This window comes from Cebus imitator, unplaced genomic scaffold (assembly GCF_001604975.1).
Source record: "Cebus imitator isolate Cc_AM_T3 unplaced genomic scaffold, Cebus_imitator-1.0 Scaffold70, whole genome shotgun sequence".
Taxonomy (NCBI): Eukaryota; Metazoa; Chordata; class Mammalia; order Primates; family Cebidae; genus Cebus; species Cebus imitator.
The window spans coordinates 2730885-2748161 of record NW_016107385.1 but is presented as its reverse complement, the minus strand read 5'-3'; the positions used below and the strand labels follow the sequence as shown (position 1 = coordinate 2748161).

At 58.1% G+C, this 17277-nt stretch overlaps 2 protein-coding genes across 10 annotated transcripts in view; one reads left to right on the top strand and one right to left on the bottom strand.

Annotated features, from left to right (window-relative positions):
- Nucleotides 1–2721: 2721 nt before the first annotated feature.
- On the top strand, nucleotides 2722–7971 carry ANKRD63 (ankyrin repeat domain 63). Its single transcript, XM_017530934.2, has one exon. It carries the CDS (start codon nucleotides 3987–3989, stop codon nucleotides 5133–5135), a length of 1149 nt encoding a protein of 382 aa, XP_017386423.1. The 5' UTR covers nucleotides 2722–3986; the 3' UTR covers nucleotides 5136–7971.
- A 1081-nt stretch (nucleotides 7972–9052) lies between these two features.
- Nucleotides 9053–17277, bottom strand: part of LOC108306138 (serine/threonine-protein kinase PAK 6) — a 61078-nt gene continuing 52853 nt past the window's right edge. For all 9 annotated transcript variants that reach the window (XM_037739414.1, XM_037739413.1, XM_017530927.2 and 6 more), the window contains 6 exons: nucleotides 13358–13855; nucleotides 13081–13214; nucleotides 12594–12720; nucleotides 12387–12512; nucleotides 11799–11933; nucleotides 9053–10535 (listed from right to left, as the gene is read on the bottom strand). In XM_037739414.1, coding sequence (XP_037595342.1) covers nucleotides 10368–10535; nucleotides 11799–11933; nucleotides 12387–12512; nucleotides 12594–12720; nucleotides 13081–13214; nucleotides 13358–13855 — 1188 coding nt within the window. In that variant the 3' untranslated portion in view covers nucleotides 9053–10367. The remainder of the gene's footprint in view (nucleotides 10536–11798; nucleotides 11934–12386; nucleotides 12513–12593; nucleotides 12721–13080; nucleotides 13215–13357; nucleotides 13856–17277) is intronic.

The window sequence follows — 17277 nt, the reverse complement described above, 5'->3', positions numbered from 1 at the left end:
AGCCCCCAGCTTTTGCTGATGACTGTTTAGGAGAAGGAAAAGCTGCCTTCCCCTCGCCCCTGGGCTGGGCCACGCAGTCTCTGGGCTCCCCATCTGGAGCTGCGTAGCCCAGGAATGGGGAAGGCAATGCAATCCTGCCCCTGGAGAGGTTTCTGCACAGCAGACTGGGGCCTTCCCATGTGGCCAGGCCTGGATACCCACACCCCTGCTTTCCTCCCAAAAAGGCAAGGTGTCCCTCGGGCAAATATCATCTCTGGGCCCTGGAGATGAATTAGTCTCTGGCTGCAGGGGATGTACAGAGGAAGAGTTGACGTCCTCCCTTTGGGCACTGCAGCAGGTGAAGAACACCTGAGTTCCACCCCTGCTGTGAATGTATGGGACAGGGGCAAGGTTCCCTTTCCACCTGTCATGCCTCAGTTTCACCTTTTGCACAAAGAGAAGGGTCCTTACCCCTTTCCCAGTCCCTTTGCTGACTCAGACTCCAGTCCCCTGCTGATTCACCCGCCCCCTGCATCCCCTGAGCAGCCCTCTGGATCTCCCAGACACGTGCCACCAGGCCCAACCCTGCCGAGCTGGTGCAACGTGACATGGTGAGGGGGCTGGTGACACTGGAGGAAAGAAGGGGCCCGGGAGGGAGGCAGCTGCAGACAGAGTGACAGACCACAATGAGGCATCTCAGGGAGGGAACACTTTTGCCAGCCTGGGGCCTGCTGGGGGACAGGCCCAGGAGGTGGAACGGGAGGGGAGGGGAGCAGGATGAGCCTATCTGCCCCCTGCTGCCTGGGCTCCATCTCCTGTCAGCCTTCAGCTCTCTAAGCGACAGCTTCTAATTCCGGCTGTTGGTGCCTCTGTGCTCTGCAGCAAAGTCTCAGCTTTTTTTCAGCTTTGCCGTTTCTTTTCTGTTCAGAACATACTGAGCCCACAGGGAAGTCAGAGCAAAGGCTCCAGGGCCCAACACTTGGCACCACCCCACTTCCTGCCATGGGAACCAACTGCTCCTTCTAAAGGGTACCCAGCACAGCACTTTCTGACCCAAGTCTTCCTCCCTGGAACTGTCTCAGTCCACCATGGGGGAACAGGGACAGAAATGAAGCTGAGTTGTCTCAGGGAGGAGGGGCTCTTCAGGACCAAGAAAGTGCCCATTCTGGGTTTCTGCTGCTTCTCTCCTCCCTTTGGGGGGTGCAAAGCTTGGCTTGTCACACACAGTTTCCAGATGTCCTCCCTACCCTGACCTTGGAAATAGAAGGGGAGAAAGCAATTTTCCTCACACTGCTGAAAAGAGAAATTGAGTCATAAAGGGAAGAAAAGCCTTCTGCTGAGTAAAGAGGGAGAGCATTCCTGTCCAATTACCGGGGGTGGACAATCTCTGCCCATTCCTGGGGCCACCCCAGAAGGGGGCCCTAGCTCTGGGGGCGGGAGCAGCTTTGAGGACTGCACTCGAAATAACTGTGCAGCTCTAGAACAAAACAAAAGAAAACAAAACAAAAAAATGAAATAACTGTGCAACTCTTTCCCTGACACTCTGACTTGATCCTGTGTGAAGCAGGCAGGGCTGGTATTTAGCAGTCTCATTTTGCAGATGAGAATATGCAGGCTGGGGGCCACACTGCTAGAACGCCTTCAAGACGGGACTTAACTCTGAGGTCTGATCTGTGGCCTATGACACCAGGGAAGAAAACTGGCAGAGCCCTGACCAAGGGCTTTGCGGTGGGTGCAGTTACACATCACATGTTCCTCACATGACAGAGGGGAGTGGGAGCCTCTGCTCCAGGTCCTGGGCGCCAAATTCAAGGTAGACATCCCTGGAGCCTGGGAACTGGAGAGAGGCAAGGGGCTCAGGGTGCAGGGCCATGAGCCCACTTTACCACGCCCATCTGTGCCCAGTACTTTTTCCCAGGCATCTCCTACTGCAAAGCATCTGCCCAGGCCGAGAACACCATTACTCTTCCTTTATTTTCTATCTCTGATAGGAAGGGACCCCTTATAGGAGCCCTCAACAGCATCCCCTGAAGGTTTATCCTGCTTCCAAGCCTTTGCCTCCAGAACCCGTCTGAAATTCCTTCCTTCTTTCTTCAGCAGCCAGACCCCGCACATCCTTGAAGTCCCATCTTTAAAAGGCTCCTGAGCCCTCTTCTCCCCACAACTCCATCTTTTCATCAAAGGACTGTGTTGGTCTGAATTTAGCAGATGTATTCACCCCTCAGGTGACAGCCTCCACTTTTTATGTCCCAGTGTTGTTGTCTTAGGAGGGGGAGTGTCTTCTATCTAGAATCGAGTTTATGCCTCTCTCTTTCCTGCTGCCGGCAACAAAAGGCTCATGAAAAGTCTCAGTAAATTCTGCAGCTGATACCTGCTTCACTCCTTACTTTACAAATATCCATTCCAACCCTACTCACTCCCTCCCCACCACCCACACCCAGGCCTGTGTATCATCTCCCCCTCCTCCAGGAGCGAGTGGGGCCTGCTGGCAGGAGGGAGAGGAGATGCGGTGGTTCCTCCGCATCTTATGGAAAATGGAACTCGAGCTCGCCTCCTCTCCTTAGGGGTCTGCCAGTGGTCAGGGCCAGAACCCTGTGGCCTGGGGGTGGCTTTGTGCTCAAGGGAGAAGCAAGGGGCAGGGAGCTTGCGTGGATCCCTAGGTCTTTCCAGGGTGGCAGGGCCAGGGAACTCCTAACATGCCCGCGGCATTCCCGGGTCCTAAGGTGCCCCTTTCTGGTCTCGGTGTCTGCACTCTGCCCGCTCAGCAGCCGCCGGGAGCTGGCAAGCGGGCGCGTTGTTGGGGTTGGAGACGTCTGAGACTGGAGGGCGCACTCAGCCCCCACCCCTCGCTCCGAGGGAACGTGTGGGGAGGAACAATTGTGCGTGAGTGCGTGATTCGCTGCACTTCGAGTGGCAGTTACCAGCCAGGCTGAGCGCCCCCAACCCGCGGCACGTATACCCCCTCCCCCAAATTACTCCTCAACCGCCTTTTGCTGCCACCCCTAGCTCGCACGTGGTCCTGTTCTGCGCTCATGCGGTCCCACTTCCTTTCACCCTGGACCGCTGTGGGCAGCTCTCAGTCTTCTCCGACGAGCCCGAGGTCCCGCCAGTTTCTAAGTAGCAGAGGGCAACGACTCGGATGGGGGCGGAGGGCGGGGAGAGAAGACTGCGACTTTGGGATTGGATTGGCCGGGTCGGGTGCATGTGGCCCCCTGCGAGCAGCCCCCGCCCCCGCCCCGCAACCGCCGCCGCATTCCCAGGGGAGCGCGGAGGAGGAGCCGCTCCCCGACTTCGTGGCCCACGAAGGTGTGGGGGTCAGGGGTGGTCTCCCCCGCCCCGTCCGTCTCTGCCCTGACGGTGCAGCCCGCTTCCAGGGCAGCCATTGCCATGGAGACCCCTGAGACTATAAAGCCAGGTATCTAGGCGGGCGGCGGCTCCCTCGCCGCTGAGCCCCCCAAGGAAGGAGCAAGCGCCCCGGCGTGGCCCGGCCCCCGCGAGAGGGGAGGAGGCGGAGGAACGGCGCCAGCAACTTGAGAAGCGGCGCGCCCCTCCAGGGCTGGAGGCAGGCGTGCACCGCGGGCGCCACCGTTGCTGCGGGGGAGCGGGGGCTGCCCTGGGTGCGGGTGAGTGGCTCGGCTCCAAACCACGAGGGCTGAGGGGCGCCGGACACGGGGAAAGCGGCGGGAGACTCGGGAGAGGGTCGAGCCTCGGCTCCCGACGTCCGGTGGCGGGCCAGGAGTGGAGCCCGGAGTAGCGAGCAATCAACACCTCCAGGCGGCAGCCCCGGGGAAGCAGCAGCGAGACGCCAGGCGTGCGGCCCAGGAGCGGCGGGGCCGCCGGAACCTCCGGGCGACCGGAGTAGGAACCTCGGGACCCTCGGCTGCAGCCGCCCACGCGCGGAGGGAGAGGTACAGGAGCGCGGGCGGAGGCCGGAGCCCCACGGGGCGCGAGAACAGGGGCGCCCCCGTGCGGAGCTGCCAGGCTGCCCGGGCGCGGCGGCCGGGGCCATGCTCAAGCCCAAGGACCTGTGCCCCCGAGCGGGGACGCGCACCTTCCTGGAGGCCATGCAAGCGGGCAAAGTGCACTTGGCCCGCTTCGTGTTGGATGCGCTGGACCGCAGCATCATCGACTGCCGCGCGGAGCAGGGCCGCACGCCGCTCATGGTGGCCGTGGGGCTGCCGGACCCCGCGCTGCGCGCGCGCTTCGTGCGGCTGCTGCTCGAGCAGGGTGCGGCAGTGAACCTGCGGGACGAGCGTGGCCGTACCGCACTCAGCCTGGCGTGCGAGCGAGGCCACCTGGACGCCGTGCAGCTGCTGGTTCAGTTCAGCGGTGACCCCGAGGCAGCCGACTCGGCGGGCAACAGCCCCGTGATGTGGGCGGCGGCCTGCGGCCACGGGGCGGTGCTCGAGTTCCTGGTACGCTCCTTCCGCCGCCTGGGCCTGCGCCTCGACCGCACCAACCGTGCGGGGCTCACCGCGCTGCAGCTAGCTGCCTCCCGCGGCCACGGGACCTGTGTGCAGGCCCTCACGGGGCCCTGGGGCCGCGCCGCCGCCGCCGCCGCGGCCCGGGGCTCCAACTCCGACAGTCCCCCTGGCCGCCCGGCCCCTGCGCCCAGCCCCGAGCGTCGACGACCCAGCCCCCGCCGCCTACCGCGGCCTCTACTGGCGCGCTTTGCGCGAGCGGCGGGTGGCCACGGGCACGGCGGCGAGGCTGGCTCAGCGGGCAAGAATTCCGGCCGACACCGGGCGCAGGGCAGTGAACGACCTGAGCTGGGTCGGAGCATGAGCCTGGCGCTGGGTGCGGTGACCGAGGAAGAGGCGGCCCGCCTGCGGGCTGGGGCCCTGATGGCCCGACCAAACTCGCCCCAGTCTTCGGGGACTGGGCGGTGGCGCTCACAGGAGGTGCTGGAGGGAGTGCCCCCAACCTTAGTGCAAGCCCCCATTGGTCTCAGCCCCCACCCGGAGGGCGGCCCCGGCTCTGGCCGCCTGGGTTTGCGCCGACGCTCTACAGCCCCAGATATCCCCAGCCTGGTCGGGGAGGCTCCAGGGCCCGAGAGCGGCTCAGAGGTAGAGGCCAACGCTCTGCCTGTCTCGGTGCCTGGACCGAATCCATGGCAGGCGGGCACCGAGGCTGTGGCGCTGCACGCTCAGCGGTAAGCCGCTCCGAGCACCAGGCCTGCTCCTCTCACCCTCCCGTCTGTACTCCACTGGTATTTCTCCACTCTATGTCCTTCACCTTTTCGGCAGCCGCCCCACTTCCCTGCAGCCCATTTTGGAACCTGGTCTCCCTGCCAAGGCGAGACCTTCACCAGCCCTCCACCGGAAATAAGGGACCTCCATCTTCTTTTTTGTGCTCCTCGGTATTCCCTGCCTGGGTCTAGAGGTTTTGATGACTGGTTCCATAGCCTACCAGCCAGGAAGGTGGATACCCTTCCCCAGCCCTCAGCCACCTGCTGCTCCTTTCCCCCCACCCTCCCCTCGCTGGGTTTCCCAACATCCTGCCAGCGGCCAGCGAGGCAAATAGACGGGTCCAACTTGAAGAATAAAGACCCAGCCTCCCCACTCTAACTAGTGATGTTGACAATAATGCCACAAACTACCAAAGTTCCCTTTCCCTCAAAGTGTGAGAGGAGGAAAGGACCGAGGGGGCCCTAGAGTTTTTGTGTACTGGAGAGCTGAGGAGGACAGAGTCTAGCTATTAGGTTTTTCTAGGGTAGAAACTTCGAGACAATGAAAGTATGTTTGGGGAGTGGGAGAGTCCCTAGTGTTGAACACCATTTGTCCCTTGAATCAGCTCCTGGGTAACTCCAGCTCCCTCTGTCTCTGCCCAGGATTCAGCACACAATCCCTACCTAGGTCCGCTCCGGGCTCCTGAGCCAGTCTGCTCTTCAGCTTGGATTCATTTGAATTCCATCATCAAGGTTCAACACCTCACCTCTGGAGGCCCAAGCCCTATTTCCGCTCACAGAGGCCTGAAATGCAAAGGACTGAGCGCTTCCCCGCCTCCACGCCTCCAGCTCCCCTGTCCCGCACGTGGGTGCCCCCGCGGGGTGGAACAGTTGCGAAGGCTGTGCTTAATTGTATTTCTTCCAATCCTCAAGGAACTCGTGTTTTAAGGCTTTGTATATGAAGCAGGAAGCAGCGGGTCTGATTCTGAGGCTTAAGAGCCTGACAATATCTCTTTAAATAGAAGCTCCGCGAGGGGGATAATTGACTGAAGTGTTTGCGACGTGAAACAGCGGCGCGCGGGAGTCGGGAGCCCACATGAGCCGCAGGTCCAGGTTTAAATTACATCAAACTTTGGCTAGAGCTGCAAGGGGGCTATTAAACGGCTCCTTCTTCTTGCTGGGCAGTTAATGGAGCGGATGATGGATGCTGGAGGTCAAGACCCGGGACTCCTGCCTTGGCCCCACCTTGTGGGACGCAGGCCCGGCCCAGGTTTATTACTGGGCAGATGAGTGAGTCAGAGGCCCTTTCCCGGGTTGGTCTTTTGTCCTCTGCCCGCTCGCCCCCGCCATCCTGCCCTGTGCTGGCCTAGCCAGGCGGCGGGGTTGGGGGAACGGGGTCCGGCGGGGCGCTTGCGCTAGGACCCTGCCGGAGTGCTAGCGCGCTAGTCTTTGCGCCCGGCCCGCAGGGAGGCGGCAAGTGGGGCTCTTTTTTGAACCGCTAGGGTGGGACTTGACGCCTTTCACCTGCCTGCGGTGGGGCTCTTTCCAAGACGTCGATATATCTGTTCGCCTTTGCAGTACGGAAGGTTTCTCGCCAGTAACTCCCAGGGAACTGCCCAGAGAATGACCGTGCGAGATATTGGGCCTGGCGGTGAGGGGTGGGTGGTCAGGAGTGGGCCTCGTGCAGGTGTCAGGACACCTCCCCAGTCCTTGCACCCCGCTGACCCATCCGCTGTGCCAAGCAGGCCGGCGCACTGGAGGACGTGATCTCTGGTGCCCCCTGGTGGCAGCGCTGCGCTCTCCCCGCTGCGCCCCGGCTCGGAGCTCTGACACCTGCTTTTCTTTGGGATCACCGCTGTGTACTTCTCCCTCCGTGTACATTTACCGTGGAATCCTCTTCATCTTGTAGAATATTAAATCCGGATACTTGAAGTCACTTCACAGCAGTGAAGTGAAGGACAATGAACAAAAAACTCGCATTGAGAGTAGAAGGAACCCAGACCCTTCACTAAGGACCGCAAGTGAAATCTTCCAAGTTAAGGCTGCGTGTCCTGAGAGGTACTGCTCTCTTCCGAAAAGGTGGAGCCGCCAACCCTTCCCTTATGATTCTGAACCTTGGGACCTGCTGATTATGCAGTTGTTTTCTTCTGATATTTGCTTTCATTTCTGAAGTGTTCTGCCCTCTCCCTCCCCTCTTCTCCCAAAACAAATGTCTCTCCTCAGTCCCCCTGTCTGGGTGGTGGGTGCACAATACCAAGTGCCTGAAAAGCGTGAGGGAGAGGGTCTGGGGTGGGGTGGGGTGGGGACACTGGACACCCCAAGTGCAAACTGCTGCTTTCTGACCCTTGCTTGCTCATGTACTCGCTATTCAACTGTGTTTAATTGTAATGACATTGTTAGTGGTGTAGGAATCCAAGTGTTTTGGCTCAACAGCATGAAGTCTGGGTTGCACATTGTATAAGAGGTGCTGTAATCTTTCCAGTATCTCTGATACGTGGCTTTTTGGTTTATTGTCGCCCTGGGCCCTCTTTACTGGATAAACAACCATGAGGGCTCTTCTCTGTGGAGCTGTGGAGAGCTTGGTGGTAGAAAGTGATGTTCCTAAAAACTGCAGCAGCTCTTTCCTGTCTGAACTGAATCGTGTGTCTAACTGCCTTGCTGTCCTGACAGACTCCTTCCCAGGTCCGGTTCCATGCAGACCTTCCATGCTTCACATTTTGCTGCCCTGAACTTGCTCCTTTGTCAGTCCCAGGGTGTTGAGGCTGGGTCCTTTCTAGCAATCTCTACCTTCAGAAGAGACTTTTCTAAATCTTTTGCTTTTCCAATTCTTGTTGCTTTTGTCATTGTGAAGAGTCACCCAGGACACTGGCGCTCGGTACCCTGAGGTCAGAACCAGTCTGTGTGTGAGCTGTGGGACATAACGCACACCCTTTCAGAGTGATATTGTGTGGTGGAAGGTTAGTTCTGTTAGAGCTCAAAGAATAGTTAATAAATCCAGTATTATTCCATTGCGAGAACTGGCCTCTTTGCCTTATCAAGTACTCCTGACCCTCCAAAGGGCTCCCTTTGGAGAGATGGACAGAGCCCTTGCCTCCTGTGGAGGCTCCTGCCTTAGTGAGCGTCTGCCCTCCCGTCCCACTGTGCTGGCTCCGGAAGGTAAGTCACAGGTCAGCACCTCAGCCGTGCTGAGCTGGCAGCTGGGCAGCACCAGGGCACCTGTCAGGGTATGAATGCACTGGGGAGTGAAGGAAAGGCTGTGTGGTTGCTCCTGGCTTGCTCCTGAACCCTGGGCAGTGAGATCTCAGGAAGGAAATGTGGGAATCCGTGTGGGAACTGGAAGTTGCAAGATAATTTCATCCACCTCCCCACCCTTAGGACGAGAGCCCAGGCCGCCTGGTTTCCAGGCACTGCTCTGTTCTTTCTCAACTCTGTGCCATCTCCCTCAGTCCTGAGGAGTGAAACAGGGATGGCTCTCACCGGAAGCAGTTTCAGACCACTTCCTATGGACGGCTTGAGGTCCAGCGTGGTGGTGAGAAGTGCGCAGAGGATGGGAAAAGCTGACACGCGGGGTGCTCAGCAGCCACTGTGGCCACCCCCAGCAGACACAGTGCAGGGCCCTGGCTTTTCCCGGGGGCTCTTCTCCCCTGGGAAGAAGCCCCATCTACTTTTCATCTTCTTCATTCCCAAGGGTCTTTGACTTCCTGTTTCCCTTCCTCTCTGCCCTCCTTTTGGGCCCACAGGCCACCAGGGAAGAGTTGGGTGTTCTGCGGCCAAGTTGGGTGTTCTGCGGGGTGGCCGCTGGAGAGCTCACATGGGGAGGAAGGGGGGCTACACAAGACTCGCCCACCCCAGGCGCCTCCTCTCCAAGATGGCCAGGCTCTACTCCCAGAGACACAGGACGCTCAGTGGCTTTGAACACTCAAGTTAATTTAAAACAGGCACAAGTGCAACAATTCACAAAAATTTCTAGGGAAGATGCTTTTGTTTTGAAAACTGACCCTTAAAAAAAAGTCCTTGCAATTTCTTTGCCCCCAGGAAGGTCACTAGGGAGCAGAAGAATCTAAAAATATTATCTAGATAGAAAGGGTCCAGACACCTGAAGTTCTTTCCCAGAATTTCCATCTCACAGCAGCCCTGAAGTTGGAGGCGGAGGAGGACAAGGAGACAGCTGTCTGTGGAGGCATCCGGGGCAGATGGTTTGCACAAATGGGTGCTCGTGACCTTGAGATGATGGAAACCCAGAGGTGGTTCAGCTTCTCTCCCAGACAGGGCTCTGAAGAGAACAATGGTTCCCTGATGACCTTGTGATTGAGTTAAACTTGAAAGGTAAAACAGTTACCATTCCCTACATTCCTGTCTCTGGTCCTCACACTTCACAGTCCGGGAGAAGCTCAGAAACGTCCCAAGCCCCCAGGATACATTGGACTCCGTTTGGACCATGCCACTGGTCAGGTTGACACAGGACTGGAGAGGTGGAAGCCAGGCCAAGAAAGCAGCCCCCTTCAGGCCAGAACTTAGTGGGAGAGAGGATGGGGCAGCCTTCCTGGAGCTGGCTGTGGGTGACCTGAAGGGACCTGGGCTGTCAGACACACACACACACGTTCTCTCCATCCTGTAAAGTGAGAGCACCTTCACCACTGACCCCATTCTTTCACTCAGAAATTGCCCCCTCACTCCTCACCCCCAGCCATGGCCTGGAGCAGGCAGTGCATATGGGACTGCGCCTTCAGGACATCAGACACAAGGGAGGAAGCAGGGTTCAGGTCCTGAAAACCATTGCTGTGGCCCCCTTGAGACCCGAGGTTTGAAGCTGGAGCTGAGAACAGCAAGTATCTGTGTGGAGACCAGCAGTCCAGCCTCCGCAGTGGCCTAGGACGCTAGTGTACAACTACCTTTAAAAAACCACAGCAGCCTTTTCTGCTGTGTGGGCTGCAGGGGCCAGGAATGCTGGCCTCTGCATTTCTTAGAAATATCCCTGTGCAAATACCAAGGGGTCATCCTGTGGAAAGGGTCTCCACCTGGGGATTTGGGAGGGAGAGACACTGAGGGGGCAGGTCCGGCCTGGCCCAGTAGGCTGAGGAGCAGAGGGTGGGGCTGGGGCTTCACATTTCAATCTTTGGAGAGAATACTGAGAAAACGAGGCAGGCAAGCCCTGCTGGCAGGCTGGCTGCCCAGTGTGCCCTGCCTGTGGGCACAGGTGGCAGGCATACTCAGGGTGGGCTCAGCAGGTGGAGGTCTGCTTGCGGTAGAGCTGGATCAGGGGCACCAGGCACTCGGGCAGCCCTGTCTGCAGCAGGAAGGGGTGGTCTAGGAGCTCCTGGGCTGTGGCTCTCTCTTGGGGGTCCCGCACCAGCATCCGCTCCAGGAAGTCTCGAAGCATGGGGGAGACCTGTGGAGATAGGGCAGTGAGATGGAGCCACAAAGTGCAGTCACTTTGGGATGACTTGATTGCCTGGCCCTGTCATTGATTCAAAGTCTTGAATTCTGGTGTTTTTTTTTTTTTTTTTTTTTACTTCTGTCCCCTTGCCCCTCCCCAACCCCCAAGGCTCTCAGCATTCAGATGCTGTAGCTCTGTCTAGAAGGGGCAGAGAATTCACATCAGTGATCCAGGCCTGACTCTATCCCTGATCTCAGGCAAGTCACAGTTTTCTCTAGGCCTCAGTTTTATCAACTGTAAAATGGGCTAGTGATAAACTATGCCCTGTCTTCCACATAGGGGTTTAAAGAAGATTTTAAAAACAGCTCAAGGATGAGGAAGGAAGTGTTCCTCTAGGCCTTAAAGTCTAAGGCAAGGGCTTATCTTGGTTCATTTTGAGCCAGTATCTTGGGATGAGGCTCATCCTCTGGGAAATTAGCCAACTGGGGATCTCTGTATGTTCATTTTGGGGTTAGTGGTGCAGGCTTCAAGGACCAGTTGTCTTGGAAGATGTTTCCCATCCAGCTGTGTGTTGGGGCCACAGAACCTTAATTTTTTTTTTTTTTTTTTTTTGCTATTTAGAGGTGAGGCTTCAACCCTCTGAGATATTTCTTGCTTTGGTCACCAGATGGCAGTGCCACCTAGCAGCCCTGTGCTGACCGGCCAGCAGGGGGCATCCACAGTAAGGCCTGCGAGGTTGGGGGTATTTGGCAAAAAGCGTTACATGTATAAATATCCATGTATGAGTATACTGACTTTAAGGGGAACGCTGTGGCTCAGCTGTGTCGGCGTATGCAGCGATGGAGCATGAGCTGACTTGCCGTGATGGACAGGGACGTCGCATCATGGTATGGATCTCCCAACACATGGGGTGGAGGGATTTGTGCTCAGTGAAGCTTCTCCGGATTCCTTCCGGATTCCTCCCGGGACAGCAGGGATTGCTGGTGTCCTGCTTTCCCTGCTCATGGGCATCCCTGGGCTTCCGACCAGTGCCTGCGGAGCAGCGACCCTCCTGCCGTAGCCATGGGAGGAGACTTGCTAGAGCGCATAGGCGAGTTTGTGCGGAGATGCTGCTCCACACCCAGGTGCGGGTTTTGTGTGGAGAAAGAGGAGCCTTTTCCAGGAGCCCAGACCCTGTGGCTTCTGTGGAAGGGAGAGGCTGGGAGTCCAGGCTTTGGTCCTCTCGCCTCAGGAGGAATGGGGTCTGTGAGGTCACACCCTTGTGCACCAACTGACCTTGTGAGAGTTCTTCAGCTTGGGTGGGGGGCAGTCCCGGAGCCTCTTCATGGCTTGCACTGGGGAGTCGCTGAAGTAGGGTGGCTCCCCATCCACCATCTCAATCACCATGATGCCCAGAGACCAGATATCCACCTGCAGGAAGAAAATGTCCCTGACCCCATGGCCAGAGCCTGGTCCCTTGGTGGCTATGTGCTGGAGGCAGCAGAGGGGAGGATGGGGGACAGCTGGCCCCAGTTCTCCTCAGTGAGTCTGACTCTCTCCTCCCCTAGTCACCTGCCCTGTGGCCAGTTCCTGCCTGCATGAGTGACCACTGCCTATAGGGGTACAGCTGTCAGTCACTCCTATCATCCATGGGAGGCCTGGCCATGTGCCATTGTGCCCTTGAGCTGAGGAAGCACTTGCAGGACTCATTCCTGGCAGCACAGTCATGGGTGAGAGCAGCCCCACTGCAGGGGAAAGGCTATTGACCTGGTGGGACTCTGAGGACCAGGGCTGCTTTTGGCGAGGTCACTGGAGGGGCCACAGTGGAAGAGCTGCCAGTGCTTTTGGGAGGCCGGGGGTGGGGGAGCGGAGGGAACCAGTTACCTCAGTGGCATACAAAGACCTGGAGATCACTTCAGGAGCCATCCAGTAAGGGGTTCCCACCAGGGACTTCCTCTTAGGGACGTCTTTGCTGATCTGAGCGCAGAATCCGAAGTCCGAGAGCTTCACCTGGGGTTAGAAGGGGAGTGAGTGGTGACCAGGAGGAGGGAAGTGGTGGCGTGGCTATGCCGGGGACAGGATGGGACCTACCCTGCCATCAAGGGTCAGCAGGATGGAGTCGCTCTTGATGTCCCGGTGGATGACGCCCTGGGCATGGAGGTAGGCCAGGGCCTGCAGCACAGCCTCACACACAGTGGCAATCTGCTCTTCATTCAGCCTGGACAAAAAGTTGGGGCCGCCCGGGGGAAAAAGATTGTTAGCTCTGGCAGGTCATGGGGTGGCTGGGCACAGTAGGAGTCCCTGGTGCTGGGCCCCACGGCTCCCAGGCAGTCTGTTTGGTAGCATAGTCAGGCCATAGCCCTGGTGAAAACCGGGGCCTGAGCCTTGGCTGGAAGCCACCCTTCTCTTTTCCATTGCCAAGATTCCTGGGTCTCAGTTACCTCAATAGGCAGGGGAGCCCAGGATGACCTGACAGGCATCCCAAGTCTTTTGGGCTACAGACAGAAGACCACATTGCCCTGGCAGGGCCACGGTGAGGGCAGCCTGCACTCAGGGCCTAGCCCTCCCAGCTGCCCACCTGACTTGGGAGACAATGTCCGTGAGGGCTCCTCCTTGCAGGAACTCCATGAGCACCCACAGCTCCTCGCCCACCAGGTAGCTCTTGTACATCTCCACCACGTTGACGTGCTGGTAGTCTCGCATGATCACCACCTGGGGGCAGGCGGAGGCTGAGTGCCGGGCACAGTGCCCAGATGTGTGGTTACCTGCTGCCCCTGCTCACAGATGTCCAGCTCGGCTGGCTGCTCACTGCCCATCCCAAACGCCCCCGCCCGTGTCCCGCCCTGTCCTCCCACCTCGTTGAAGAGCAGCTCCCTGCGCTGCTGCTTCCTGAGGTCCATCATCTTGACGGCCACCTGGCGGCCCGAGTGCTTCTCCCGGGCCAAGCAGACAATGCCGGTGGAGCCCTCGCCAATCTTCACGTAGCTGTCCAGCAGCAGCCGGGGGTCGCCCTGGTCCACCACCATCCTGAGCGCTGCCTTAAACTGCTCATGCGTCACAACACCTGTGTCCTCACCAGCCAGGGTGCCCTTGGCGACAGTGGGGTCCTGGGGCAGGTACAGGTTGCTGGTGCTGATCTGGGCGTGCCGGGTGCGGGGGGAGCCCGCTGGGGAAGACCGGCCTGGAAGTGGGCCTGTAGCCGGGGCTGTGCGGAGGGACTTCTGGGGGCTGCTGGTATCCGAGGTGGTCAGAGGGCTGAAGGTCCCCACCGGCTGATCCGAGGGCAAGGACTGGGCCTTGGCCACCAGGCTTGGGGGGTTTTCTTTCTGCAGTGGTCGGAAAGACGAGTTGGGCTGCAGGGACAAAGCAACAGGAAGGGGCATGGCTGTGGGATCATTTGGAGTAACTACCCAGAGGCAGAGGCTGGCCTCTGTGATCTCTGGGCTCTGGCAGGGTTAGGCAGGGTGTCAGACCAAATTAGGGAGGTGCTGTGAGCAAAGATTTTCAGACAGAGGTGAAGCCCAGCCCCAGTCCTAGTCCTGTGTGAGCAGCCCAACCCAGTCCGCCAAGCTGAGCAGGCCCAAGACAGCTCCTTACACCTGCTCTGCTGCACCTGGGAAGTCAGAGAAGGCCAAGTCCCCACGGGGTCTTGTGCTGGGTATTTCTTCCTGGGCAATTGACAGCAAGACTGCAGGGAGGTTGCCGTGAGGCAGAATCTTCCTCTGTGCTAAGGGGCCGCTTGGAGCATCTGGATCGGAGGCATTCTTCACTGCCAAGGCTCCCCTCCAGGACCCATGGGGGCAGAAGAGGCCCGGGTAGTGGGGTGGGGAGCAGTGGGCAGCTGTGTATCCACTCCCTGAGCCAAGGCAGGGGAGCCACATCTGGAGCCCGAAAGCCCTGCTTGTGCCTGCGAGCCTGTGCTGGGAGGTTATGTCCCTGACAGAGGACCACAGAGCTATGTCACCATCTGGGGGATTCTCAGGTGTCTCCCCTGGCCAGGGATCTGGTGCCAGAGAGATCTGGAGTCAGTTGGGTAAGTCTGGCCAAACCCAATTCTTGAGGCCAGGGATGGGGAGGTGTCTTAAGGACTCCTAAAGGAGTCCTTCCACTTCCTTCCTGGCATGAAGCTCCTGGTTGAGGACCCCCACACACACGGAGGAGAAGGCAGGGGGCCTAGCCTCATGCAGTGTGGCAGGGAAGGAGGGAAAGTGGAGCTGAGGAGCAGCCTGGGCCCCCAGTGAGCCCTGCTTAGGCCCAGCCCTGGAAGCCTACGAGGCTTCTTGCTTTTCAGAGCCCAAGCCCTCCTGCTCTCCTGGCAGCAAAGGCATCCTCCCATCTTTGGGTTCTTCCAAGGAGTGGTAACAGGCACCATGACCCCTGCCAGGCATTATGTACTTTTATTAAAATGAGACAGAGTCTTGCTCTGTCACCAAACTGAAGTGCAGTGCCGTGATCTCAGCTCACTGCAACCTCCACCTTCCAGGTTCAAGCGATTCTCCTGCCTCAGACTCCTGAGTAGCTGGGATTACAGGTGTGCGCCACAATACCTGGCTAATTTTTTGTGTTTTTAGTAGAGTCGGGGTTTCACCATGTTGGCCAGGATGATCCTGATCTCTTGACCTTGTGATCCACCTGCCTCGGCCTCCCAAAGTGCTGGGATTACAGGCTTGAGCCACCGCGCCCGGCCTGCATTATGTATTTTTAAAGAGCACCTGGAGAGGGATGCTTTAGAGGCTGCAGAGAAAGCCTTCTAGGAACTTCTCCAAACCTATCATGTAAGCAACTGTCTTAGGTGCCCAGTGGGTCCGGGTCCTGGTCCTGATCCCAGAGCTGAAACAACTTATAGGAAATCTTAAGCAGTAAGCTTGGGCTGGGATGCTTGCTCAGGGACCCCAAACCCCAAATCTGGGCCTTGGGTCCCATCAGAGTCTTTTAAATGTCTTTAGCAACCCCTGACCACCCCCGCCATGGCCTCAGGGCTTCCACTCTCCAGACAAATCCCTGGCCTGCTTAGGGTGGAACAGGTACTCCTGCTAGAGAGCCATGCTTGACCTTCACAGGGAAGGAGCTAGAAAACCTCCCAGGACTGCCTGGACTGACTCCATTCTCTGGTGACTGCGATTAGACAGTAAACATTCTCCCATGTCCTTGCCAGCACCTGACTGTCACCATCCACTGTGTAGAGGAACAGTGGGACCTCTGGACTGGGTTGTGAGGACCTGGGGCCCAGCTCTGGGCATCTGTGCCCTGTGATGAGCCTCAGGCAAGTCATCCTCCCTGAGCCCCAGTCTCCGCTATGATGCAGGGGCGTGCACAGTGATCTGGGGAGCTGGATAAACTGCAGAGCCTGGTTCAGTGGGACCCTGGAGCAGACATGCTGCATTTGAACAAGGTCCCTGGGTCCTAGGAGGCCCATGGAACATACTTTGAGAAGCTCTGCATGAGTGGGCAGTGTGCTGTGAGGGGTGGAGGGAGCATGGCCACGACTGAGGCTGAGATGCCAGGTCCTAGGAGCAGAGGTTCACTGCATCACACAGTCACCCTTCAGAAAGGCTCGGGGCGCTAAGGGGGCTGCCTGCTGGCCTGAGTGCGAACTTAGAAAACATGCTCTCCAGCCGCCCATCCATGAGGGTTGGGGCAGAAGCTTGGGGACCACCTAAAGCTCCTCTTGAGGTGGCTCTAATGACCTCTCTCATCCTGAGGCTCCTACGAAAGGCTGTGAAATGATTTCCTTCCCCTCCCGGCCTCTAGGGCTTCTGCATGGGCCAGCTCCACTCAGGATGTGTGGGCGTGGGGGCAGGAGCCACATGGAGAGGCCAAGGTGGGGGTTCTTTCCCTGTCTCCATAGGCCAGGTCCCTATGCTGCTGCTGAGCCGCAGGTGCTGGCTGTGCTCAGGATGGAGCCTGCAACTGGAGGCTGGGGGAGGGGTGGCCCAGCCAGGAGCCCAGCACTGGCAGAGTCTGGGACACAGGCCAGGGAGACCGGGGAGCTGGCTTGGTCTTCAGCCTGGCAAGGTCTGGTCCCCAGTGTCCTTGTGTTGGCTTCACTGCCTGTCTCCACAGGGAGGGATTTTTACTCAATGTAATCACAAGCAAGGACCAGATGAAACTTGGGAAGCCACACAAGAAAGGGAAAGGGGGACACGACAATGGAATTAATTAATTGTTACATGCTCTGGATTAATTCTGAAGTTACTCATGTGACAGACCTCTTGGGAAGGAGGCTGCTAGAAGAGGCAGGCATATGTTCATAGCAGTGCCTCACTTCCCTCCCTGAGCCGCGGCTCTCCAGCTGTGGGCTTAGGGGGCTGTACCGTAAGTATCCTAAAGCAGAGAGGCCGTGGCATAATATTTTTAAAAATAACAAAGCCGTCTTGGCACTGTGGCTCATGCCTGTAATCCCAGCACTTTGGGAGGCTGAGGTGGGCGGATCACTTGAGGTCAGGAGTTTGAGACCAGCCTGGCCAACATGGTGAAACCCCATCTTTTCTAAAAATACCAAAATTAGCTGAGTGTGGTAGAGTGAGCTCACAGTCCCAGCTACTTGGGAGGCTGAGGTGGGAGTATCACTTCAACCCGGGAGGTAGAGGTTGCAGTGAGCTGAGATTGTGCCACTGCACTCCAGCCTGGGCGACAGAGGGAGATGCTGTCTCAAATAATAATAAAGCTGGCCGGGCGCGGTGGCTCAAGCCTGTAATCCCAGCACTTTGGGAGGCCGAGGCGGGTGGATCACGAGGTCAAGAGATCGAGACCATCCTGGTCAACATGGTGAAAC